At 40.6% G+C, this 26855-nt stretch overlaps 1 protein-coding gene and 1 long non-coding RNA gene across 22 annotated transcripts in view; one reads left to right on the forward strand and one right to left on the reverse strand.

Annotated features, from left to right (window-relative positions):
* ARPP21 (cAMP regulated phosphoprotein 21) overlaps positions 1–26855 on the reverse strand; it is a 381834-nt gene that overhangs the window by 39237 nt on the left and 315742 nt on the right. For 14 of the 21 annotated variants that reach the window (XM_053262075.1, XM_053262076.1, XM_053262080.1 and 11 more), the window contains one exon: positions 18229–18355. In XM_053262075.1, the coding sequence (XP_053118050.1) occupies positions 18229–18355 (127 nt within the window). Of the gene's footprint in view, positions 1–3758; positions 6045–7657; positions 7720–16249; positions 16518–18228; positions 18356–26855 lie in introns of those variants that run through there. The other 7 variants (XR_008309905.1, XM_053262091.1, XM_053262090.1 and 4 more) reach the window with 7 other exon arrangements.
* Positions 20008–25053, forward strand: LOC128329993 (uncharacterized). Its single transcript, XR_008309906.1, has 3 exons — positions 20008–20131; positions 20858–20917; positions 24659–25053. It is a non-coding gene; the product is annotated as an uncharacterized LOC128329993 (long non-coding RNA).

Raw genomic sequence — 26855 nt, forward strand, 5'->3', positions numbered from 1 at the left:
CAGTACTTCTAGTGTAGGAGACAGTAAGCACACATACACAGGGTCATGTAGAGCCACAGAACTGCCGCCTACCTGCTGCCCCAGACTAAGGCTACCCAAATTCTATACCCTGGTCTTTACCAAGGTAAGAGGAGGAACGTCTCATCCTATCTCACAACCCTAACAGTGTGCACAACCAGGCTGTTCCCTGCAGCCGGGTGTGATTTCTTTCAGGGAGGGCTGTGTCCAGAGTGCCCAGGAAGTCAGGAGCTGGTGCATTGATGCAGGTAGCCTCTTTGCTGCTTGCACAATGCATTGGGAGACACTGGAGGACTTCCTCCTCCAGATCCCTGCTCCGGACATCGCCACCACACTGCTTGTGTGGGCATGCAAGTGGCAGCAGCAGGAGCAGGCTCAGATCATCTGGGTGCGAGAAGGTAGGATCTTGCCTCCCTGCCACCAGACCTGAGTTTGGTTGTGTACATGACCTTACTATCTCATGTAGCTGGGGACAGCTCCAGCTCAGACTAGGCCTCACTGTCCATGACTGGAGCTGTTACAGATTCCCTTATCATCTGTGGAGTTTAAGTGGACCAGTGTTAGCTTATTTCAGTTTTGCCAAGATTTTCCAGAGTGAAACCCAATGGTATTCCTGTTTTAAATATAAGCACTCTACCTTAAATGCATTATAAATTAGCAACTGACAGATAATTATCTACTGAGAGAGTACTTCAAAAGGAAATTGTTATAGGATTACAGCCTACCCCACTAATGTGTAATTCTGAAAATATACCTACCAATGCCCATCTTGTTCCCTTCAACATATATGGAAACAGAATTCCTTAAAGAAAAAGCTCTCTCACGTGAAGAAAAGTATCCATTCATGTTGAAATCTTGGCTTACTGGTGCTTTGATATTTACAGTGCAGATTTCATACAGGTCGCTTTCTTGGTTTGGAATATGAGCAATAATTTAAAATGAAAACAGTCCCATTTTAGCAAAAATATTTTTCAAAATAAGAATTTAATTAAGTAAACAAAATGGTTATATAGATGTCACCAGACATTGCATCATATCACTCTACTAACAAAAGGAAGCAAGTTTAACTTTCATTTATAAAGCTTAAATTGAACCAGATAGCGTAGTTGTGCTAAGTCCTAAGATACCAAAAGTACTACTATTAAGAACAATGCTTTGGAAACATGTATGGAATGTCTTTCATTTGCTACTGAATTATTACAGACAGCTTCCTACATCTGTAATTCTATAGCAAACAGATCAGATGAGGTGATTGCAAAAAGAGGCCTCAGTCCCAATACCTTTTAGAAGCTAAAAAGGTGACCCCTTCCACACACACTTATTTTTAAACCTAACTACACTATTAAAATTCAAGTTACACAGCAATGTAAATGCTTACACTAAGGATTTTGTTGTCCATCTGTTTCTATCATTTTTGTTCAGTGCATTTATAACCTTCATTAAGGTACATTTTGCCTTTTTGAAAGCTTGTTTCTGAGCAACAGTATCGAAGCAATATCCCCCCCACCCCCGAGCAGTGGCTATAAATCCTAACAGTACATTATTAAAGCAGATATATTGCCCTTCATTTGAGACAAATGTTTGTGGCGTTTGTAGAATATCCACAAATGCCTATCATGAAAGGAACCCTGTATATTTTAAATATGTATCTGCCTCAGGTAATTGCAGTCTATTGACAAAGGTGCTATTGTATGGAGTCAATTGTTCTCTGCTCTCAGGGAAAAAGCAGAGATTATTTTAAAAGGGGAAAGATAATGTGTCTGAGTAACACAGACATATTTGAATAAGAATAACCTACTTTAGGTTATAGGAACACTGAAGTGAATTTTAATGCCAACGTTTTCTCTCAAAGTCCTAAAAAAACCCATAGACATTCCAAGGTAGAAAAGCAACAAATCTTGTGTTAATCTCAGAACTGTTAACTCTCTTTAGAGATTGTAGGTTCAAGGTAGCTCAACAGAGTACAATGCTTTTAAGTCTTTCTTTGTTCAGTAGATTGTTTTCATTAATCTAAAGCAGGTTTTGTAGGATTTTGTCACTTTGGATACAATCCAAGGTTTGCATGTAGAAGTAGGGAACTGAGTTGCTGAAATGTTCTATAACCTCAGCCCCACACTGCCGAGGAGTCTGCTGCCACGATCTGTCAGGAAACAAATGCTGTACTCACGTTGGCAGCATGGGGGCAGGGCTTGCTAGCATACTTCTATGGAGACTGTAACTGGGGGCAGTAATGGGGGTATTCTCATGACCCGGAGAGAGAAGGCTAAGGGAGCTATTTCTGGAAGATTTTTTGTGCAGCAACACTGCACTGCAGCAACACACAAGGAGACCCCTGCCAGGAGGCTAAAACAATCCTCCTGGTCTCGGGGGTCTCTCCAGAATGCCCCACACAGTTGTGCAGGGCATCCTGGGACGTCTGGGGGCCGAGTGGCCCCCGATCCCCACAGCCCCCACCGGCTCCGTGATGGAACCAGTATTCGTGTGGGTGGCTGATCCAGCCACCCAGGGCTAGGAGGTTGCTTGTGTGACGGGAGAGTGGGCGAAGCCCGCTCTCCCCGCACAAACCCTTCTGGCGCTTCACATGGGTTGTGTGAAGTGCCTCATTGGATCATGCCTGAGCAGGGTTTCTGCTTGGATGGCATCCATCCAAGGAGTTCTTAAAGAACTCAAGTAGGAAATTGCTGATCTTCCTAAAAACAAAACAATTTGTTCCGAAAATCAGTCTCTGTATCAGAGGATTAGAAAGTGGCCTGTTTTTTAAAATAGATTTTTTAAAAAAAAAGAATCAAGAGAACAACAAAAAATATATAGAACAGTTGGCTGAAATTATTGTTGTTAAAGAAATTATTATTATGAAATTAGCATTAGTAAAGGTAGAGGGTGGCATACAGAGCGAAGATTTTGTAAATGGAGACATTTTCATGCAATAGGGGAAGGGGAAATTTTCAGCTATTACCCCTGACTGCCTTCCTCCCAAAACACATTCTGGTGGATTGGGGAAACTTCAGATGCAGATTTTCAGAGGCTATCGAGAGGAAAGGGAATTGCTGAACATCACCAACATGAAGGCTGCTCATGTGGAGTGTCAGGTTCAGACCCAATCCCAGTGCTGCCCGAGGTTTGTACTTTGGCTTTTACTGAGGTGGAAGGGCCCAAGTGCGCCCTTCCATCCCAGTTGTGTGGCTAGAGTGCCCAGTGGTGAAATCTCTCAATGCACCACGTTCCTAGTGTGGAGACTGGGCTGTGTTTCCTCGGCCAGATCATCAGGGGGGGAGGTAGATGCGATCCTGTCTCCCCCTCTGCACTCCTCGCACTGCACCATTAGGTTGTGTGAATGACCTTTCAGTGTTTTACACACACACACACACACACACACACACACACACACACACTTCTACTTACTTGCTTCTTACAACCATCTCCCCAAACCTTTTTTTGAAAGCTATGAAGTGGGGCATAATGTGGCTAAGATTGGGGGAATCAGGGAGTACAGCTTGTAGATGCGATCCTGTCCCCTTCTAAAGGTCCCCTACTTTTCATACTATAATTCAAGCACTTCTGTTAGGTCATGGTGAAACTCTGAACCTTGACTGTTTATTCTGTGTACCAATTAAAATATCAGACGTGATCCAATTCCAATCCAAAAGATTATTGTACTGTTCTTCTGATAAAGGTGGCAACCCAGACACAATTGGTCTGATGCATCATCCCATAGGAAATAATGGTAAACAGCCAAAATACCTATATAGTTAGTTTAGTTTATTTACGGTCAATGACCAAACAAAACAGGTCCTGAACAATAAATACACATTTACAAGACTAAAACCAAATAAAATAATTTAAAATCCAATTTGTGAGCATCTTATTTTGCATGCCTCAGCACAAAAACATGCAGTTCTGTAAGTAATCTCCTCTTGGCGATATGCTAGAAGGAAAGCAACATAATGGTAATCAGAAAGCCAAAATACATATATATAAGCACCATTCATATAATCACAAGGATCCTGGTTAGAATGTTAATCAGGATTAGTGAGCCAAACAACACTGATTGTGTGAATGAGGAATTTCAGGGCAATCCTTTCAAATTGCTACAGTTAATCAGCATTTACACAGTTATCAATGCTTAAATGCTGGCTATTGAGAGCAATTTGACCAGGATTGCTCTTAAATTCTGTTTTCACACAATCAGCTTTGCTGGGTTCACTAATCCTGATTAACTTTTTAATCAGGACCCTTGTGAAGGTGTGAACACAGCCATATTATTGCAAGGTAGAAAGGGATGCAACTTTCAAGGATAGTAGACCCTTGTTAGGGCACGGCACACCCCAATTCACATAGAGGCACCAGGATTTCTGAGAAGCAGGTAGGAATGTGTGAACAGGTTTGATTCCGAATGTGTTTGAAGTTGAATCAGTTTGGTTTGACAGCTCGACATCAAGCCAAACTCCACCTGGTTCAGTTCAACATTGGACTGACCCCCCCCCCCCCGCCCGGCCATTCAGGGTGAGGGTCACAATTATTTTTTAAAATGTATTTTATTTTTATTTTTACTTACCCCCCTCCAGGAGCGTTTCTGAGGCCACAGGGGGCTTCTCCGAGGCCATGTGACTTAGGCCACGCAGGAGCCCATTGCGGATGTGCGATGGCCTCCAAAATGGCCACCAGGATGGGGGCAAGGCCCAGAAATTGACCAAACAGGGATCGACTGAACAGGGTGCTTTTATACATACGGAAGGCTGTTGGGGAAGGGAGAACACCCGCAGACCCCCGTGGCATTGAAGAAGCCCCCTGGAGTGGGTAAGTACAAAAACTAAACTAAACTAAACTTTAAAAAAAAAATTTGTGAGCCTTCGTGAGCTGAATCAAACCAGGAGGGTCAGAGGGGGGCAAAACCAAACTGACCTGGTTCAGTTCAGCCTTGAACCAAACTGGGCCAGCAAGTTTTGTGTACACCTCTAGAAACAGGTGCACGTTCCTTTCCATATTTCTGCTTTTCTTAGATGTGTGGATCCTTGGTTTACTTGGATGCTTGAAGGAATAAGTAGTCCCTTCTCAGAGGACTTTGTTCTCCAAACTGCAAGCTGATGCTAGGTTTTTTTAAAATGAGGCTCCTCAACTTTCACATTTCTCTTTTGCTTGGATACTTTACTTCTGTGAGGACTTTGCTGTTCCTATGAGTCACTAGCGAAAGGAGAGGGTTTAGCATGAATACCGTATTATTTCTACGTCTATTCTTCAAAGTACTATGATTGGAATGTAATAGAGCTGCGGCTAAACCAATTGCAGAATGATGACAGCAACTGCGAGACCATGAAGACATTTAAACAACAGCAAGTTACAGATATCAATCAGATAATTATTCCCTCCATCCCTTCCAGCATTTTCCATATATGGAACAATTCCAGATTCTAAAACATACAAATTTTGGAACAGACCAACAGGAAAAAAGAAACCCATCTGATCCTCTGATACAGACCAATATGATACATAAATAATGGTCAGTATTGTATCAGATGGGGTTTGCAATTAAAAAAAGTCATCAGGAACTATATTATGCAAAAACCATACAATATGAGCTGTATTGAATAGAAAACAATTACTGTTTCAATTCAATTCACAGCTCTACTGTTTATATCCTTTCCCAATAAGACATGCTAACCAAATTCTCTCTGCATCATTGGTTTGCCACACATATACTGATAAAAGTGAAATAGTAACCCAAAAGTTGTATATACTGTAAAGTTCGGTCACAATGTGATGATGTTTGTACCAGAGAAGCCAAATATCTCATCCATTTCTAGATTCTTCATCTGGGCATGAACTAAAAATGTTACCTGTTTCAAATGGTTTTGAGGGACTTCAATAGTTTATTTTTGGAAAACATTTTAAGACAACCCCGCAAGATAAATTACAAGTGCTATTATATCATACCCCAGGGCTGATTTCATCTAGTTGGAAGAGTGGGTGAGGAAATAGATATTCATTTCATCATGCTGCCAGAAGAGCAAGGCTCCAATGATTTCAAACTATTCACAAGGAAAAGTCAAAGTTCAAAAATAAAATACTGATAGTGGCAGCAATGCAATTTGTACAGTGCAGCCTGACATGAATACAGGAATATTGTTTTTATCTTTCCTGTTCAAGAAGCTTTGCACTGGCTGACAGATTTATTTGCTTAACCAGGTGGCATTCTTTGGAATGCTGGAGAAATGACATCAAATCAAATAACAACAAGAAGGAAACTGAAATGAACAACACAGTTGTTCAGGCACCACCAAGTTCAGGAGGATGCCAGCATGTCCAACAAGTAAAGTCAGGGAAGATATACAAAGGCAGAAGACTTCGTTCAGAAAATGGAAGTCCTGCTCAAATGGAAAGAACAGAAATGAACATAAACTCTTGCAAAAGAAATGCAAGGAGACAATAAGAGATGCAAAAAGAGAGTTTGAGGAGCAAACTCTTGGTTGATTTTAAACTGTTGATTTGTTTATATATATATATATATAATTTTTATTTTTATTTTTATATTTAATGTTAACCACCCAGAGACAAAAGTTTGGGTGGAATATAAGTTTGATGACTGACTGACTGACTGACTGACTGACTGAATATAGCTAGAAGTGTCAAGAGGAATAACAAAAAAGTCTTGAAATATACCAGAGCAGAAAATCTGCCAGGGAGGAGGTTGGACCCTTAGATGGTGAGGGATTATTAAGGAAGACAAGGAGATTGCAGAGAAGTTGAAAGAGTTATCTGCATCTGTCTTCATGGCAGAGGATACTGACCATAAGCCTTCTTTGGCTTAGAGGCTGAAGAACTGGGCCAATTTGAGGTGATGTTGAGAGGATGTTCTAAAATACCTTGAAAAACTAAAAATTAACAAATCATGAAGGCCAGATGGCATCCACTCAAGAGTTCTGAAGGGACTCAAATGTGAAATTGCTGATCTCCTAGCAAAAATATGTAACTTGTCACTACAATCAGGCTCTCTACCAGAGTACTGGAAAGTAGCTAATGAACTCCGATTTTCAAAAAGGGATCATGGAGAGCTGTTAGCTTAATTTCTGTGCCAGGTAAACTGATGGAAACTACAGTTCAGGATAAAACTGTCAAACACTTAGAAGTATTGCCTCACTAACCTTTTGGAGTTGTTTGAGAGTGTCAACAGGAATGTGGATAAAGGTGATCCAACTGACAAGCATACCTGGACTTCCAAAAAGCATTTGATAAAGTTCCCCACCAAAGGCTCTTGAGTGAACTTAGCAGTCTTGGGATAAGAGGACAGGTTCATGCATGGATTGGTAACTGGGTGAAGGACAGGAAACAGAGGGTAGGAAAAAATGGACAGTTTTCAAAATGGAGGGAAATAAGAAGTGGGGTCCTCCAGGGATCTGTACTTGGACCAGTGCTCTTTAACTTGTTCATAAATGATCCAGAAGTTGGGGTAAGCAGCAAAGTGGCTAACTTTGCAGATGACCCTAAACTATTTAGGGTAGTGAAATCCATAATAGATTGTGAGAAGCTCCAAAAGGATCTCTCCAAACTGGCTGAATGGGCAACAAAATGGCAAATGCAGTTCAATGTAAGCAAGTATAAAGTGATGCAACACGCCCCCCAACTTCATATATACGTGACTGACCAGGAAAGAGATCTTGGGGTCATGGTGGTCAGCTCACTGAAAGTGTTGACAATGTGCAGCAGCTGTGAAAAAGGTAAATTCCATGTTAGGGATCATTAGGAAGGGAAGTGAAATAAAAATGCTTATAACACCATTCTACAAATCCATCGTGTTGCCATATGTGGCGCACTGCATATAGTTCTGGTCATCATATCTTAAGAAGAACATTGTAGAACTGGAAAAGGTACAGAAGAGGACAACCATGATGATCAGATGCCTAAAGCACCTTGCTCATGCAGTTAGGCTACAGCATCTGAAGCTTTTTAGTTTGGAAAAGAGGCAACTATGGGGAGACATGATCAAAGTGTATAAAATTATGCATGGAGTAGAAGGAATGGATAGCCACCTAATGGCACAGCAGGGAAGTAACTTGCCTAGGGAGCAAGAGGTTGCCGGTATGAATCTCAGTTGCTATGTTTCCCAGACTATGGGAAACACCTATATAGGGCAGCAGCGATATAGGGAGATGCTGAAAGGCATAATCTCATACTGTGCTGGAGATGGCAATAGTAAACCCCTTCTGTATTCTACCAAAGAAAACCACATGGCTCTGTGATCACCAGGAGTTGACACCTACTTGACAGCACAACTTTACTTTAGGAGTGGACACAGAGAAAATTTTCTCGCTCTCTTACCACACTAGAACCAGGGGTCATCCCATGAAACTGAAGGCCAGGAAATTTAGGACCTACAAAAGGAAGTATTTTTTCACACAGTGCATAATCAATATATGTAATTCTCTGCCATGGCATGTGGTGAGGGCCACCAGCTTCGATGTCTTTAACAGGGGCTTAGACAGATTCATGGTGGACAGGTCTATCAATGGCTACTAGTCTGGTGGCTGTGGGCCATCTCCAACCTCAGAGGCACGATGCCTCTCAATACCAGTTGCAGGGGAGTAACAGCAGGAGAGAGGGCATGCACATACCTCTTGCCTGTGGGCTCCCCAGAGGCATTTGGTGGGCTACTGTGTGAAAAAGGATGCTGGACTACATAGGCCTTGTGCCTGAACCACCAGGGCTGTTTGTATGTTATTATGTAGAGTTCAAGGGATTATTTATAAATATTACATAAAAGTCAATATCAAATGTAATTGTTACAATAAATGAAGCTGTATAATAATTTTGGCTATCTGAATCAGGATAGTTGGATCATTTAGCTCTCATGTAGTCTCACATTGATATAAAATTATATAAAGAACATTCCCAGTCATTTTAATCTGTTATATTTCCAAAAGATATATGAAATATTATTGTACGCCCTCAGAACGATTTAAGCTCCATCACAGAGACCATAAAAGGGCGTCTTGGTGATTTTAACCTGGAACCTGCAATCTATCTATTGTCCCTCTCTTTACCAAGCCATCACAGGGTATTCCTCAGAGCAAGATATGATGCCTTACCATCAGCGGTTTTATCTGGAAGGTTTCTGAAAATCCCTCTGGCCAGTCGGTTATGCCCCTGCAGCTCAGATGAGGTTGAATCTGTCCACCATGTGCTGCTCTTTTGTCCTTTTTATAATGATAGCCGGTGCAGTCTTATTTCTCCCTTGCTATCACATTTTCCTGGCCAGACTGCTGAATTTTACGCCACACTCCTCCCTGCAGATAAGAAACCTTCTACCACCTACAAGGTTGCCAAATTTTGTGCAGCTGCTGTTAAGATCTGTCAAGAGCTAACCTCCAGCCCTTCTTTTTCGATGTTGTTACATGAAGCTTCTATGTTGGTGTATTATCTATAATTTACTTCTTATCTGAATGTAGTATCTGTTTGTATATATAACTGATCATTAATCGTAATAAAGCTATTCATTCATTCATTCATATTGTATGTCCTTAATTTTTATTTACATCTGAATTCATGATTCACCTTTCTAAGCAAATACTAAAGGGGGAAAAAACCAGGTAAAAGCCAATGAACAATTAAAAAACATGAATGATCTAACTAGGCAGCCATGAAACAGGAGCAGCACAACCTAAAAACAGCAGGAAGAACTAACATAAAAGCAGCAAGTGCACAATTAGAATTAATCTAGTAAATTAAAAATTAAGCTGCTAAAAATGGATTCCAGAACAAAAATGCTTCAAAATGAAGTAGCATTATAAGCCAGTTAGACATGCTATGCATGATATTCTAGAGTGTGGCTTCTATTACAGAAATAGCCTTGGTACATGACCCATAAGAATGAACTTCAGTGAACAATGGGACATGGACACCAGAACAAGGCCATATCTGTAGGTCTTAAACTCCAGGTAAGAGTATATATCAGAGATTTAGTGTAAGGCTAGATAGTGGCTGACATCCTAACTAAGTGTGTGCATTTGTTTCTGTGGAGACATAATGGAGGCCCATGTGCAACTCCTCATCCTCCTTTGCACACACTGTTGCACAATTGGGCAAATCTTCCCAGGTTGGATCACTGACCCTCAGCAACATGTTTCTTTTCGTACAGAAGGCTTCCAGAGTGTGACCAGACCTGGGAAGTTTCTCCTGCTTGCGCAACAGCATTCATAGAGGACTGGGGGAGTTGCATGTAGACCCGTTGCATCCCCACAGACTCCTCCAAAATGTGTGCACTTTGTTAGTTAGGATGTCAACCACACATTTCCCACCCTATATTTTGAAACAGAAACATGGATGAAAGTTGGACAAATTGACATCATTTTGAATTGGGGTGGGGGGGACTTCCACTTGTTTTATAAATAACTGGTATCCTCTTATATCATACACAACCAAATATGGGAGAAATGTTTCAGAGGAATGCTTTTTCTAAAATAAGAACGCTAGCCCCTATGATTTAATGTTTATTTTCCTAATTTTTTGGTGTCTAATAGATATCCCCTGCAATGTTAATAATTTATTGTGTTATTGCTATTTTTCTTTGTGAGACTGCTTTGTTGATGCTTATTTTTTTCTTCCACTGCAAAACTGTAAAATGGATTAATAAAAATTAAATTAAAACAAGAAAGTGATAGTGGCTGTCGTGCAGCATAGATATCCATACATCTAAGAGAAAGGCAAGCACACTGCTTGAGAACCACTCTAGGTGGCTACATAGGTGGGCCTGCTCTATGCCTACAAACCCGTGTGACATCACAGTTGTGACACAACTCCCATCATTCTCAATGGAAGTAGCTTCTCAACTGTGATCTTCCACAGATTAGTAGGCATGGTGCAGCACCATTTTTGCAAGCTGGGCGGGTGTGCTGTAGAGTGGCTCACAAGCAATTAACATACCTCTCTCTTAGATGGATGGATATCTGTGTCATAAGTGAGCCATATAGTTTAATACTGAATATGATTAATACATATTCTTAAGAACATGTCTAGAGATGTCTATATCAGGCGAGATAGACAGATGGATAGATAGATAGATAGATAGATAGATAGATAGATAGATAGATAGATAGATAGATAGATATACAGAGACAGACAGAGAGAGATAGAGATACCTGGCATCTCTCCTGCATTGTGCATCTTTCCACAATAAAAAATATAGAGCATAAGTCAAAAAAAGTTAAGCTTTTTAAATATCAGTGATTTCAAGAGTTAAGCATTTGCTTAACTTTACCACTGAGGTTTGAACATGCTTGGCCGTATTATGCCCATAGTTTACAGTTCAAGTTCGATATATCTACTGCACATTGCAGTAGTCAAGCCTGAATGTTACCAGCTTATGCACCACTGTTTTAAGGTCGTTTATCTCTAGAAATGGATGTAGCTGGTAAATTAGCCAAAGCTGATAGAAAGCACTCCTGGCCACTGCCTCAACCTGAGAAATCATGGAGAGGTTTGGGTACAGAAGTACTCCCAGAATATGTTCCTGCTCTTTCCGAGGAGTACAACCCCATCCAGAACAGGCTGATGTAAACCACTTCCTAAGTCTCAACCTCCCACAAAGAGTACCTCTGTTTTGCTTGGATTCGGCGTGTTTGTTCTCCCATATCCAGCCCTTTACCTCCTCCAGGCAAGCATTTAGGGAAATTGGGCCATTTCCTGATCAAGTTGACGGGGAGAAATAGATTTAGGTGTCATCAGCTTACTGATAACACCCTGCGCCAAATCTCCTGATGATCTCTCCCAGTAGTTTCATACAGATGTTAAAAAGCATTGGAGACATTATGGAGTTTTATGGGACTCCATTCTGGAGCTCTTGTTTTGAAGAGCAACAGTCTCCAAGCGACACCATCTAGAACCTACCCGAGAGTTAGGAGCAGACTCACTGCAGAGCGATGCCTTCCACTCCCAACCCCTTCAGGTACCCCAGAAGGGTAGCATGTTTGATGGTATCAAAAGCCACCAAGAGATCAAAAAAGATCAACAGAGTCACACTCCCCCTGTCAATTCCTAATTGGAGATCATCCAACAGGCCAACCAAGGCCGTCTCAACCCCCATAGCTTGTCTGAAAGCCAGTTTGATATGGGTCCAGTAATCCGCTTCTTCCAAGACAGCCTAAAGCTGAGACACCAACACCTCTCAATTACCTTGTCCGACCATGGGAGGTTGGAGACCGGCCTATAGTTGCCTAATTCTAAGGGAGCCAATGTAAGCCTCTTCAAGAGTGGTCTAATAATTGCCTCCTTAAGTCAAAGAGGCATCCTGCCCTCCTTCAGAAAAGTATTAATGATCTTAACAAGACCCTCTTTGTTAGATCATATAAGCCATGTTAGGCAAGAGGACAGGTGGTAAGGCGCAGTATCTTGTCCATGTCCTCGGGAGTCACAAAATGAAATTGATCCAATTTAACCACATAAGAGGAGCTTCTGGACACCACCACGCCTCCTCCTTTAGTTCTGCAGGAACTGTAGAGTCTAGCTCAGCTTGAATATGAGAGATTTTTATCTGCAAAAAACTCATTAAAAATAACAGGTAACTGATGGATCCAAATATTCAGGGGAGGAGAGGCAAGTACTAGCCCTCTCACAACCCTAGACAACTCTGCTGGAATCTACTGCGATGCGCTCTATGTTGGTCTGCCTTTGTACATAGTTCGGAAACTGCAGTTAGTACAGAATGCAGCAGCCAGGTTGGTCTCTGGGGCTGCCCGAAGAGATCATATTACACCCATTTAAAAAAGAACTACAGGCGAAATGCAAAGTCCTTGTCATTACCTATAAAGCCCTTAACAGCTTGGGTCCGAGGTATTTAAGAGAATGCCTTCTTCTTCGTCAACCCCACTGCCTCTCACGATCATCTGGGGAGGTTCAGTTGTGGTTGCCACTAGCTCAGTTGGTGGCAACTCAAAACTGTGCCTTTTCTAGTATTGCCCTGGGACTCTGGCACTTACTTCCTAATGAAATTAGAGTTTCCCTTTCTCTGAATGTTTTTAAGAAGGGTGGTGTATAAATGCACTAAATAAATAAAAATAATAAAATAAATAAATGAACCGTGTACCCAGAGGTTGGGGGTGACTGGAAATTAGGGATGGGCACTGAATTGCTTTGGTGCATATCCAAGGGTGGCACAGGATGCTCTTAAGAGGAGGTGGGCAGGTCCTACCTGCCCATCCTCCAAGCCCGAACTGGTCCACCGTCTCCGGCAACCCTCATGCGGCGTCAACACGTAAATGGCATCAGCACATGCGTCAACACCATTTGCAGGGCCAGCAACTGCATGCCACTGCCACTGCCATTTACGTGCCAATGCTGTATGAGGGATGCCAGGGACTCATCCCATCACTGTGGTACAGCATTCTAGAGGGGCAAGTGGCACACGCTGCACCTTGCACGGAAGTCTTTCCCAAACAATAGCACCGCAGCGGGCTGGCGGGGGCTTGGAGGATGGGCAGGTAGGACCTGCCCACCTCCTCTTAAGAGCACCCCGTGCCCTGCAGCAAAACATTTCAGCACCAGGCAGCCAAAGCGTTTCAGCACCTCTCCAAAGACGCTCCAGAATGCTTTGGGTTCATCCCTACTGGAAATGAACTCGTAGCTCATTTCTGGTCACCATTTTGTTTTCAGGAGCCATTTTATGGCTCATTTGCAAAAAAGGAGGCAAACCAGCTATTTTCAGCCACTTTTCAGAACGGTGGACTACTCGGGAGCATGGTAGGGCACTTGGGGGATGTTATTGGGTGGGATAGCTATTTTTGGCTGCTATTTGGCAATTTGGTCAAGAAACCTAACCCCCCCCCCATTTCCCTTAGCCCTATGGGAATTGTCCAAAAGTAGTTGGTTTTGCTCCCCCCCCTTTGTAAATGAGCCATAAAATGGCTCCCGAAAACAAAATGGCCGCCAGACCTACAAGGTCATTTCCAGCCACCCCCGACTTGTGGGGAACATGGTTTATTTATTTATTATTTTATTTTTATTTTATTAAATGTTCCATCATCCATGGATTCGCTATCCACCCCCTCCCCATGGAACAGAAGCCCCACAAACAACGGGGCCTCCTATAAATACTAATGAATAATTTAGGCTTCATGTCAGCCACTGACATTACTACCACTGACTCAATCTAGATAATGAAGATTATGCAGTAGCCAAGGAGGTAACACTTCTTGCATTGTTGCTGTTGTAATGAACCAATTCATAGGTTAAAACACTGAATTACGTTGTTACTTAAATAAGCTATTAAGAGGCAGATAATTTAAACAGCAAGGTGTACTTTTGATTAATCTTTTGTGAGCAGAGTCTTCTAGAATTGTGCCTCTTTTTTTCTAGGCAGGTTGTAGTCTTTAAAAGCACACACACAAGTTTTCATTCCTCTTGCAAAATGATTTACTGCTGTCAGACTGTAATCTAATTTTAGGTGAGCTCATCTTTTCTTTCTGCCCTGGAGCCATTTTAACTTCATATTGCTCTGCTTCCACAGCCATGAGAAAATACACACTCCCTCAGCGATTAAGGATGCCATACTGACATTTTGCTTCAGCCAATTGCTATAGAAGTCATCAATACTGCTCTGCTCATAAGCAGACCTTTTCTGAGGAAAACAAAAACAAATTGCTGGTATCAGAGCTTTCCTTGACCTCTATATCCCACAGTGGGAAAGCTATACATTTTCACAAGCTAGCAAGAGATGAAAGCCTCCAAGACCCCAATGGGCAGCTGAACTTTCTTTTTATAATACAGTCTTCAAGCTCTTAAGACTCAGGACTTTTCTTTCATTGCATTTGTGATTCTGCTGGTAGGCACTGCTTCCATTCCCATGGGTTTTCCATGCTATTTCAGTTTTCTCATAGATTCCCGCCTTCCCCCAACAACAGGAAATGGTGCTAAATCTTCAGGGAAGTTGCTGCAGGAACTGTCATTCCATCTATACAGTCCCGCAACCACCTCTTGTAACCAAGATGCCTCCCACTATCCAGCATGCTTCTCACTAGCACCAAATTGTTTAGGCTTCTACTTTGTTTTGGCCCTGCTTACATACTGGCCTTCAACTGTTTTTAATTCTGCCCTTGAAATGAATCCAGATGGCATATAGACATCTGCCATCTCTACTGATTCATAGCCACCCAGAGAATTGTGTGCTCACATTCTCTCTCTCTCTCTCTCTCTCTCTCTCTCTCTCTCTCTCTCTCTCTCTCTCACACACACACACACACACACACACACACACACACACACACACACACACACACACTTCAACAGAGCACCTGCATTTTTCCTTTTCCCCGTTTGCAGATTTCACTAAAACTGTACCATGTTGTCACACTACATTTACATACTCAAGATAGCATTAGCCTTCAAATACTTTCCCTCCAAAGGTACATGTTTATAGTGCCATCTAAACTCCCTTTAGATGATCAATTAAAAATTTTAATAAAACAGTTAAATGCTCTTGCCCTCACATGTATAGAATGTAGCTAGGGACTAGTCACTGAAAACTGTTCTTCCTATGACTAAGACCTACAACCACAGTCTATTAGGAGGGAGAATGGATTGGGGGCTTCCTCAAACCTCTAAACCACTCTCCCTTTACCAGACAGTGGAAGTTGTAGCTTGCTTGGAGATTGGTTCATCCCTCTGGTTGTTGAAGCTATAGGCTGATAGAAGGCACAGTGGCTCTTGGCATCCAGAGCTCCCAGATACAGCTATGAGGCATTCTTTGTGGCTTTTCTTGGGCTCCTCTCCCCCACATATTATGACACATCTCTGTGTTATGAGAGGCTTTTAAAAAATCTAACCTACTAAAAGGAGCCATCTTACAACCTTCTGCAAAAGATACAGATACGTGGAAAAGGTTATTACAAAGTAAATCATTTGGATATCAGAAAAAAGTTATTGTATGTGGAAAAAATACTAGATATAGCTATATTATACATTATACATGTATGAACAACATCCCACCCCAACCCCCTTGCAATGGAGCAACCAGTAAGTATAGCAAAGTATATCCGGGTATACATAATTCTTTATAATTCCGAAGGTTTTACATTCTAAAATGTAAATTGTCTTTTAGAAAGGGAGAAGGTGGACAGAGGAAGCCTTCAGACACTTAAGTGACTCATATCCCTTTCTATATTCCAACTAAAATACAACCTATTAGGCAAATGGGTAATAAGAAAGGTTTCCTTATGGTCAAATAACTTCTCAAAACATGGTTGATAACAGTTCAGAATGTGCCATATATGCTTTCTTTAATGCAATTTCCACATTAGTAATGCACAATTTAACTAATAGGTTAAATATGGATTAAGAATCACAGAGCAGAAGAACAATTTCATACAATATACATTTTGCATTTAGGTTGAAAGATCTCATGCAAATCAGTAATAAATATGGAATAGTGCTGCTGACAAGTGAAGCAAAATGAGCATTGTTTTTGAGTATATGAATCCCTCTCTTTCTCCAAGTCTGCCCACGAAACCCTTTGGTAACTGCAAATAATAAAAGGTATTACATGAGGAGAAGAGTGTTACCAATACTGATTATGCTCACCCAAACATATGCAGCTTGCATGGAAATGATTAAAATGAGGAGAAAAGAGCAGAAAAACAATTTTGATTATCATTACAAATAATGATCTTACAACTCAATTATCAATGTTTGTTTAGCTAGTTCAATGTCAATTATGAATGATGAAACAACAATCTCAGCTCCAATTGTATTACAGAGATGCAGAGATGGATGGAATGACCCACCACCATGGAGGTCTTCTCCATCTCAGAAGAACATCTAGGTCACAGTAGACTTATAGTTTGCAGGTTCTTGTAAAAAATCTCTTGAGGACAAATTACATTTAGATTTTTCATGAATTCACAGGAACTTTGTAACAGAGAATTAGTATTTAGGAACCACACAATAATAGACTGATATACAGCATGTATTGTTATCGTTTCTACTGTGTTAACACTTGTTTGTATCACAGAATTGGATATGTATGAACTGGAGAATTGGACAATCAATTATTTCTCTTATGTTAACCTGTTCTGCTTAATAGCAATGCAATGAACTTCTCACCAGTGCCAGTAAACTAAGTCAGATCAGCGACATTTTTTCTGTCAACCACAATTATGAGGAGCAACGTGACACAGTAGGAAAAGAGACCGGTTCACTGTGAGACCTGCTACTCACTCTCTTACAGTGTAACGGCCCCCCTTCCAACTGCACATCACTGCAGGGATCTACATCACCTGGGTACCACATAGACTCTAGAAGAGCCTTGATACTTCCTGGGTACATGATGGGTACCTCAAAAAGGTGAACTGGAAAATACCATACTACTACCAAGGCATACAGCATATTTCGGATGGCTATTTCATTGTTCCAGAGTTTCATGACTGTAACTTGCAATAAGCCCTCTTTGCTTTCTTTACTGGTTCCTGTTTTTAACAGATTTAAGCACTTCACATGACAATGATATACAAAAGCCAATCAAATATTAGGAATTCTATTAATTTACTTCATGCTCTGTTTTTGATCCAGCACTTTGTATACAGATGCTTTGAAGACATACTAGCTGATAGTGATGAGGCAAAAACCATGAGTATTCATTAAATATTTAGTTAGATATTTTGAAATGAAGCAGTTTAGATATTAAAGACTCTTACAAAAGAAAGAAATGATATAGATTGAGAAAACTGCCCGAGGCCTAAAAGTAAATGAGCTGTTCATCCTGGTAGAAAAAGGATGAACTCCCTCCCTCCCATCCCCAAATTACTGCAGGGGGATATCCTTTCTACAGTGTCCTACAACGTTTCTCTAATTCTTACCCCTTTCTTCCAGAATCATGCACATATAGCCATTGATTTAAAAAAAATAAATCTCAAAGGAGCCCAGCACAACTCCGGCACAAGATTTCTCAGGGCAGGACTTGACTGAAATTCATCATCATCATCCATTTATTATGGTCCACGATTAGCCAGGACTTGATTGAAATGGAAAAAGGGATGGCTTCCACAGGAGTTTAGAAACAAATATGGATGAGAGCTTTGGCTGGGTAAGGGTTTAGGGTATAAGTAGAGTCAGGGATTAACTTTGGGGAGCCAAGATGCCCCCCCAAATACACACAATGACTAGACTGCTGTGCTTAAAAATACACATTAAGGATCTAGACTAGTAGAAGAATCAAATAATAGATATAAGTACCTGCTTGCTGTGCAGTCTGTGCTATTTGTGGACTCCGTTGTGCACTGTACTGAACTGAAGCCATGGGCCTGTACTGCTGAGTTGCTGAGGTAGGGTATTGACCAGATGGGTAATAATACACAGGCATCTGTGAAAAAAAGAAAGACTAAGAATGAATGATCAAACCTTTAACATTGCACAGCCCATTAAAAGATATATCACAGTTTAAGTAACTCCTGCTAACTGAGCTAAGAGTCATCTTTTAAAAGTGGAGGTTCTCTTTATTTAGCAGGGGGGAGAGCAACTGGCCCTATCCAAACCCAGCACAGCACCCCTCCAGTGACTCTTGCTGGTGTCTATCTTATATTTCTTTTTGAGATTGTGAGCCCTTTGGGAACAGAAAGCCATTTTTATGTATTTATATCTATGTAAACCACTTTGGGAACTTTTGTTGAAAAGCGGTATGTAAATATTCATTTTTTTAAAAAAAGATCAGTCTAACCATAAATTGACTTATGAAATGCCATTTTTTAGGACAGCTTAGGCAACCTCCTAAAGATGATCTTGAAAAAAGCAGCACAAATATTCTAACAAATGGAATCTTAATAATTTATAGTTTTATGAAATATGAAATATTTTTAAAGCACCACCCAGAGACAGAAAAATGTAATTATAAGGAATCATCACAGCAAGGCACTCTTAGACATATACAACTTGCTGTTCTCTAGGTTTGCCAGTATGACTTCAAAATGATACCAAAGCTAACAGATAGAGTTATATAAAAGACTCTAATGCCACCGACAAAATTGAAAGGTTCATGAAGCAGTGGTGATTGCAAAGACAAAAGGAATGAGAGGACTCAGGAAGCCAGATGAGAAGAAGGAATCCAGCCTCTGAACTGCCTGGAACACTGCAGAAGTGAGGGAAAGAGTTGAAAAGCCTACTTAGAAAGATGGATCCTGAGGACCAAGAAAATTGCCACAAGAAGAGGGGACTGATGAAAGGAAAGAACTCATCAGACTGAAAGGCCCTCTAAAAGTTTATGAACGAGTACTGTCTGTTCTTACTTTTTCAAAGCATTTTGTGAACTTCCAGAGTTCGGCGAGAGCTTTATTTTTAAAAATGTTAATACTGCTATTTGAGGCAGAGATGAGAGAGTCATAGGGGGTGCATAAGAACCACTACACACACAGTATATACCCTTTGATAAAAATGTGAATATACCTAGTGTTTGGAAAAAGTGCAGGAAGGAGTCTGGAAACTCTCACCCCACCCCCACCCCACCCCCACTTTTAATCAGTAATTCCTTTTGCATTTCCAGTCCTTGCACTGAAAAAGGAAGTACTTTCTGGGGCTGTGCCGCAGCTCAAATGAACCACACATCTCAACTTTATTTTATCAAATTATATCACACTGCTGGTTCTAGAATAGAATAGAATAGAACAGAACAGTGTGTGTCAAGACCTCAGATCCAGAACCTCTCCAATGATGTTTGTGTGTGGCGGGGTGGGGTGGGGGAAGCTAATAGTTTATTTATTTAAAATATGTATACCCCGCCCCTCCAGTACACTACTGCTCAGGGCAGCCTACAACATTAATAAAATAGATACAATATAGAATACAAATTAATAAAATTTAAAAAGTTAAAAGACCAGGCTAAAACACATTTCAATGTTGCAAAATGTTAACAGTCTCAAATTAAAAGGACCTACCAGTCTTACAAGGTTCCCCAGGGCCACTGGTTTATAAAATCAAGTAAAGCCCCTTTAAGCAACAGAACATTCCCTTAGGATGGGGAGGGAACAATTCACTACTTCTGGACAGCAATCATCAAAATCAGCAGTCTGCTGAAGCAATATGCCTCCTATGTTTTGAGTTCCTGCCTGAAGCTAGCAGAAGTCTTGACCCCATTCCCCTGTCCAAGGTCTGTATCTTCCTGGATACCTGATAGAATGCCAGCTCAGTCTAGAAGAGGGTGAGGTAGAGGACTATGAATTTCTGAAAGACAGCTTAGCCAATACAGAGTGTGGGAACCTTGAATAAGAGAATGTCTATTGTAATGTAGTAACCATGGACTCCTTGCAGACTTTGAACTACATTTGATCAAAATGGCAAGCTCTTGAGTAAAAGCAACAATATAAAGAATCTGGAACACAGTTTGACTCTAGATCTAAGATGCATAATCTAAAATTTAAAATCTTAAATTTTGGACAAACTGGCAATGGTAACATGCAGGACATATAGCCGGTTTTGAGTTAGTTAACAATGGAAGAGAATATAATTTCAAAATGACCTCTTAAATCTGGATCACACCAACCTGAAACGTTTCATGAATACAAAACTGAAATGGGATACACTAATTAACATTTAAATACTAAAATATTAAAATAATTATCAATATTCCCATCCAAATTGCATTGTTGATCATACTGATAAAGGGGAAGGCTTCAGCTGAGCTTGTACCTCCTTTCCATGTACAAGCTTCAGTCTTTGTCATTTCCAGTTACAAATAGCTCAGGTGGTAGAGTTGGGAAAGACCTCTGCCTGAGAACTTGGAAAGCAGCTGCCAGTCAGAGTAGACTATACTGGGCTAGTTGTAGCAATCTTCTGATTTCATGTACTGCAGTTTCATTTGTTTAAATCCCTACAGGACTTGACTTGGGACCTGGGCATCTGGAGTGTCTGTTCCCGCATCACCAACTAAGGGGAGGTAAGTGGTGACTGAGGAGAGGGCCTTTTTGGTTATGAAACCCTGCATATGGTATTTCCATGGAATAGGCCAATGTCTTAGGCAAATGACTTCTCAGTGCCAGGCAAAGACCTTTTTATTTCCCGACATTTTTGAAACATCTGATTAAAAGGTTTTAATGTTGCTTCAGGGAAATGCTTGAGTAACAAGCAGAAGGTTGCCGGTTCAAATCCCCGCTGGTATGTTTCCCACTCTATGGGAAACACCTATATCGGGCAGCAGCAATATAGGAAGATGCTGAAAGGCATCATCTCATACTGTGCAGAAGGAGGCAATGGTAAATCCCTCCTGTATTCTACCAAAGAAAACCACAGGGCTCTTTGGGCGCCAGAAGTCGGAATCAACTTGACGGCACACTTTACTTTACTTACTATATCCTGCTCTTTCTTTATTGCTTCTGTTTTATGGATTTGGTTTTAAATAAATAAATAAAATAAAATAAAATAAAGGGCAGTATATAAATCTATAAAACAAATATATACGTGCTCAGTTTTTTTAACCTAACTATACCTTAGATATAAGCCACCTAATGGCACAGCGGGGAAGCAAACTGCCTAGAGAGCAGGAGGCTGTTGGTTCGAATCCCCATTGGTGTGTTTCTCAGAATATGATAACCTATATAGATAACCTATGTAGAGAAAACTTTCAGGTCAGAAATGTATATCTAATAGTACAGAAAAACATTACCCGCTCTGTAAGATAGGCAGAACAGAACTTTTTCCTCCCCCTTCTAATCAATGTGAATAGAATACAGCATCTTTAATATTGAAATAATTAGGTAGCAAAACTATATCCTATAAACTATAGTGTATCTTCTTGAATTGGTAGCCCACACATAGCAAAGTGCTATAAAAACCTAAATAAATTTATCTCTGTAAAACAGGGCTGCTCAGCTTCGGCCCTCCTGCAGAAGTTGGCTTACAGTTCCCATAATCCCTGGCTATTGGCCACTGTGGCTGGGGATTATGGGAGTTGTAGATCAAAAACAGCTGGGGGGGGGGCTAGGTTGAGTAGGCCTGCTGTAGAATATAGACACTTTTATCCAAGTTAGTCACAGGGAAATGATTTTTTTTTTAAATGTCTGGGAGTGAATGAATTTGTTATAAACTCAATTTAGTTATTAAGCAGCCATGTATCCTGAATAATGCTATTTACTGGATGGAATTTTTGTTGGAAAAAATTATTGGGGGTGATTAATGGATAACTTCAAACAGTAACAAAGCATTCATGAGTGTCTCAAGAACATACTTTTTTATTTAAATGATCAAATAGGAGAGAATGACACTGACAGAACAATGAGATAACAGTTTTATTACAACAGCACTAAGGATTTTATAACATTTGCAAGGGTCGGTCCAGTCATTATGGATTTGCAGATCCCACCACCTACAGACTTTGAACTTGAATGAACCAACTTGAACAAATGTAAATTCACAACAAGTCTATCAGAGACAGTGGGTTGACAGCCAAAGTAGGCACGGCAGTGGAGATGGAATGGAGTTATGTAGTCAGTGGTTGCAGATAATACTTAATACTGTTTCCTTGGGAAGCACAGATTGTTGGCATTAAAGTGCAGTTTATCTTGTTACATGCATTGCTGGCTTTTAAAAAACCTTATATAAACAAAAACAGTTGTCATTATATATTTTAATCTGGGTATTGATCATTTGTGCATAGCCTCAGTCTTGATTTCAGCTCCACTCTACTTCTGAGTTTCAGTTTTGATCCTGTTAATCTATCTGCAAGGTTCAGTCTTGAGTGCAGGTACTCTCCATGACAGATCCCATAGCCACACCCACCCTGACAGCCATGCCCCATAGCCACACCCAGCCCAGCAGCCATGCCCCCACACACTTAGAAAGAAGTGGTGGGTTGAGGGGTTCTGTTACAAGGATAGTTTCCTAATCTCTCAGAGACTGAACATCATGTGGTTATTCACCCAGAAGAGCAATCTGAATTGTCTAGCACAAAGGGTGAAGGATATTCCTTGTAACAGGAGACAGGAGGCATGGTAATACAATGTATTCTGTAACAAACTGTTGGAAGAAGAAGAGTAGCATATTATTTCCATTTAGAAAGCAAAGGGCTTTGAGTCCCTGCTGAGACCCTGGAGAGAAAAAACAAAAAACCAGGACTACGTCCCTGCCCATCCCTGCAGCACTACATCACTGAACCCACCAAAAGAAAAGGTTTTCACTGGATATAGAGAAAAAAACACAGTTTGCTGGTGAACTGCATACACTTGACTTGGTGTTGGAAACAGCCACTATGGTTTGACATGGTGCCTTGTGGGGGTTGCTTTGCATGCATCATCCAGCCCTGCTTGAGATACTCTATCTATCTATCGATTGTATACACTACCCTATATAAAATCTCAGGGCGGTTTACAATCCAATCAAACAACAACCAAAACCTAAAAATCATATGAACAGATTAAAATTACCATAAATAAAACTTCAAAACATCATAAACTAAAAGCCTGACAGAACAGCGTGTTTTCAAAAGTTGTTTTAAAACAACTAGAGATGGGAAGATCCTGATTTCATTTGGGAGTATGTCCCAGAGCCTCGGGGCAAACCTAGAGAAGGCCCAGCTAGGGGTTGCCACCAAACGAGCTGGTTGCAACTGCACCTGGACCTCCCTTGATGATCTTAATAGGTGAAGCAGAAGGCACTCTCTTAAATACCCTGGGTCCAAGCCATTCAGGGCTTTAAAGGTAATAACCAGCACATTGTATTTTGCATTAGTAATATCTAGAAGCAATGATGACAGGATATTAATAGCAGGATGCTCTTATTGAAATATTTTTGTGGCAAAAAAAAGAACCCCCTGCAAAAGCTCCAATAATTTGTAGTTTCACCTAGTCCTGTAAATCTTATGTTTTTTAGTTTTTTTTCCCTTTAAGAACCTCTCATTTATTGGGCATTATTAGAACATTCTGGAAAAAGCTATTGAAGCTCAAATTGATACATGAAGCTACAAACATTTGATGCACAGCAAAGACATGCGTGGCGTTACTACTTTTGAAGTCTCATGTTTTAAACTACACCATTGAGTGGATGCTGGTGAAAAATGAGGAAGCTATTTTAGGACAGGCATTCCCCTCATTTTTCCTTTCCCACCACATTTTGCTCACACTGCTAATTAATCACAGGAGCCAAGAAAGAGAACTGTTTGATTATTGGTCAGTTACTTTGACTGAACAGCCAGACTAGTTATTTGCATGATGCTTTTGACCATGACTACTAAAGAACATGTCGGGGAAGAACTGCAGGAGTAGAGGATGCATAGCACATTTTTCTGCAATGGGAAGAGCAGAGTGGGAATTTGCTTCTGTAGAAAAAGAAAAAAATCTGCTTGCTCTAGGCATTTTTCTAGCCATCAGCTTGCCACATAGAATTGTCACTGAACAATCAGATAAGAGGCTGGATAACGAAAAAAGAACTCTTGTTAAGCTTTTAAAAGAATCTCAGTCAGAGGGAGACAATGCAGGGCAGGGAGGAAAAGGCAAGTGAAGAAAAAATGCTTTCTATCCCACTTAGATGTGCCACTTTAAAAATCTATCTGTTCCTCTTTGATGGAAAATGGGACACTAAGCTTTAGAAGGCTGTTATAAAGGCAGCTTTAATTAAACTTTAATATATTAATGTTAGATATCTTTAGGCGCCAAGGCTCAGCATCTTCTGTCTTTTTCCTTCAAAGATAGTCTCACACTGACCGGACATGCTCACAAATTGTCTGCTGTTGACTGAATTCCATGATGCTGGACCCGGCAGAAGAGAAACCTTCTGGCTGTAGCAATTACAGAAACTAATTAGACATTTACACGCAAGCATCTCCATTGTGATACCAAATCTGACAGCAAGACTCCACAGAACCAAAAAAGTGATTTCACATAATTGTACTATGTGGCTGATCGAATCATAACATTTTGCAAGATGAAGTACGATAAATGTTTTGAAGACTCTGGTCTGGTTCCACATAATGCAGAACAACAGTTCATCATAGTTCTGAATGTCAGTCATTAGTTTCAGGCTTCTGTGTAACCCTCCCATTCATGTGTGAGGGGAGGAAGGTTTATATGGTTTCTGTGTAAATCCAGCAAGTCCTGACTTGTACTAATAAGAGTTTCTGAAGTCAGGCTCAATCCCAGTTTCATATCCTGGCCTGCACATACACTATAGCTAGAAATAGTCTTGCACTTAACTACGACCAGATGTTTAAAACATCTTCCTCTTGCACATGAAGCGGTGGGGGATAAAACCCTGAGGTTTGGAAATGTTGCGCAAAACCATGATTAAACCATGGTTCAATATGATGGCTACTTTAAGTACTGAGTCCAGATCAATGTGGGTTTTCTCTAGCTTTATTTGTGGCTTGATTCCTATGTTACTAAATCAAGTGTTGTAGCTGCCAAAAAATCAATTCCTAATGGTTCAGACTCCCACTGCTTCAATATGAAACTCTGAGGTACATGGGATCAAGCTGATCACATTGTTTCTTCCCATTATAACACCATTGGCCATTTGAGGGGCAACCAGTTAGCAAGGAATGGCTTCATCAGCATGAACTCATTTGGTGAAAGCTTCATACCTTATAGAGTTAATGTAGGACCACAGGAGGAACGGAAAAGTGGGGATAAGCAAACAGATCATGCCTAGAGGAAAGATGCATACTTACTACCTCTGCTTTCTGTCAGAAGAATTAAGCCCCATAATAATTAGGGTCATATCATGCTATTCCAAATGTCCTTGAATTCTGTCAGGTGTCAGGGGCTTTCCAGGACATAGGTAGTTTAGTCAGATCATAATGTCTGGGAAATATGGGCAGGATGACAACCAGAAAAGAATAGGGCCAATAAGCAAGGAACAACCAAACAACGCAGACTAGGCAGGACTGAGAGCCAACAGTAATATTAAGAGGGGCAACAACAAACTAAAAGAGGCCTAAGAGAAGGGACAGGGTGGACAAGGCGGAGAAGAAGAGTACCAGGCATAGGAGTAGCACTCCATAATGATCTGGAAAAAACTGTCTTTTGAAACTTAGATGTTCTATCTTCACTGGTCCCCAAACTTGTACTCCAGAAGTTAGATGAAGGAGGATTTTCTTTTAAAATACTTGGAGTGATGGAGAAATCAAATCCCCTCTTTGCAAAATCAAGAAAAACATGAAGTGAAAATACAAGCCCCAAAATAAATACAAGCCCCAAATAATTAAAGCAGCAAACTTGTTCAATACTTGATACTAAGTGACCACTTATGGCATGTCAGGTGTTCCTACAAAATGACTACCTTGATTTTGGCATAACTGATATTTCATGGTTTTATATGGCGGAGTGCCTCAGTAGCCACTTCAGCCCTATTTACAGAAGACAACAGCACCATGACTTTAGCATATTAAAAATGTCTATCGTATAAGATCATTAACATACAAATTAAAAGGAAGGCGCTACACCTTGCCTCTCAGATAGAGATTAGTCCAGAGAAACAACCAAAGCTACCAACTCTCATTTTTGATATTGTGTCAATACAGTCCTGATACATCATGGTCAATATGAACTTGTCTCTCAATGTGTTGCTCCATAGGTACAACCATATTTTATTCAGCTTGATTCTATCCAAAATGTAAGGGTGACAAAAATTGCAATTATATGACTTGCTAGGCTTATGAACAAAATATAGTTTGGTATGGCAAGCATCTGAAAAAACTCTAATTGCCACTTATGCCGCAGTCAGAGTTCTAAAGCAGAACAGAAGCATAAGCATAGCTAAACAGTAAACTCCAAAATGGTGCCTTCTGCCAACATGCATTAAATATTGGCCTTTGCACCATGCCACTAAGAATGCATTATAAACACACCTGGATTCCAAAAGAGCTTCAATTTTTAAAAAAAACCTTA

Source organism: Hemicordylus capensis, chromosome 6 (assembly GCF_027244095.1).
Source record: "Hemicordylus capensis ecotype Gifberg chromosome 6, rHemCap1.1.pri, whole genome shotgun sequence".
In the NCBI taxonomy this organism is placed as follows: domain Eukaryota; kingdom Metazoa; phylum Chordata; class Lepidosauria; order Squamata; family Cordylidae; genus Hemicordylus; species Hemicordylus capensis.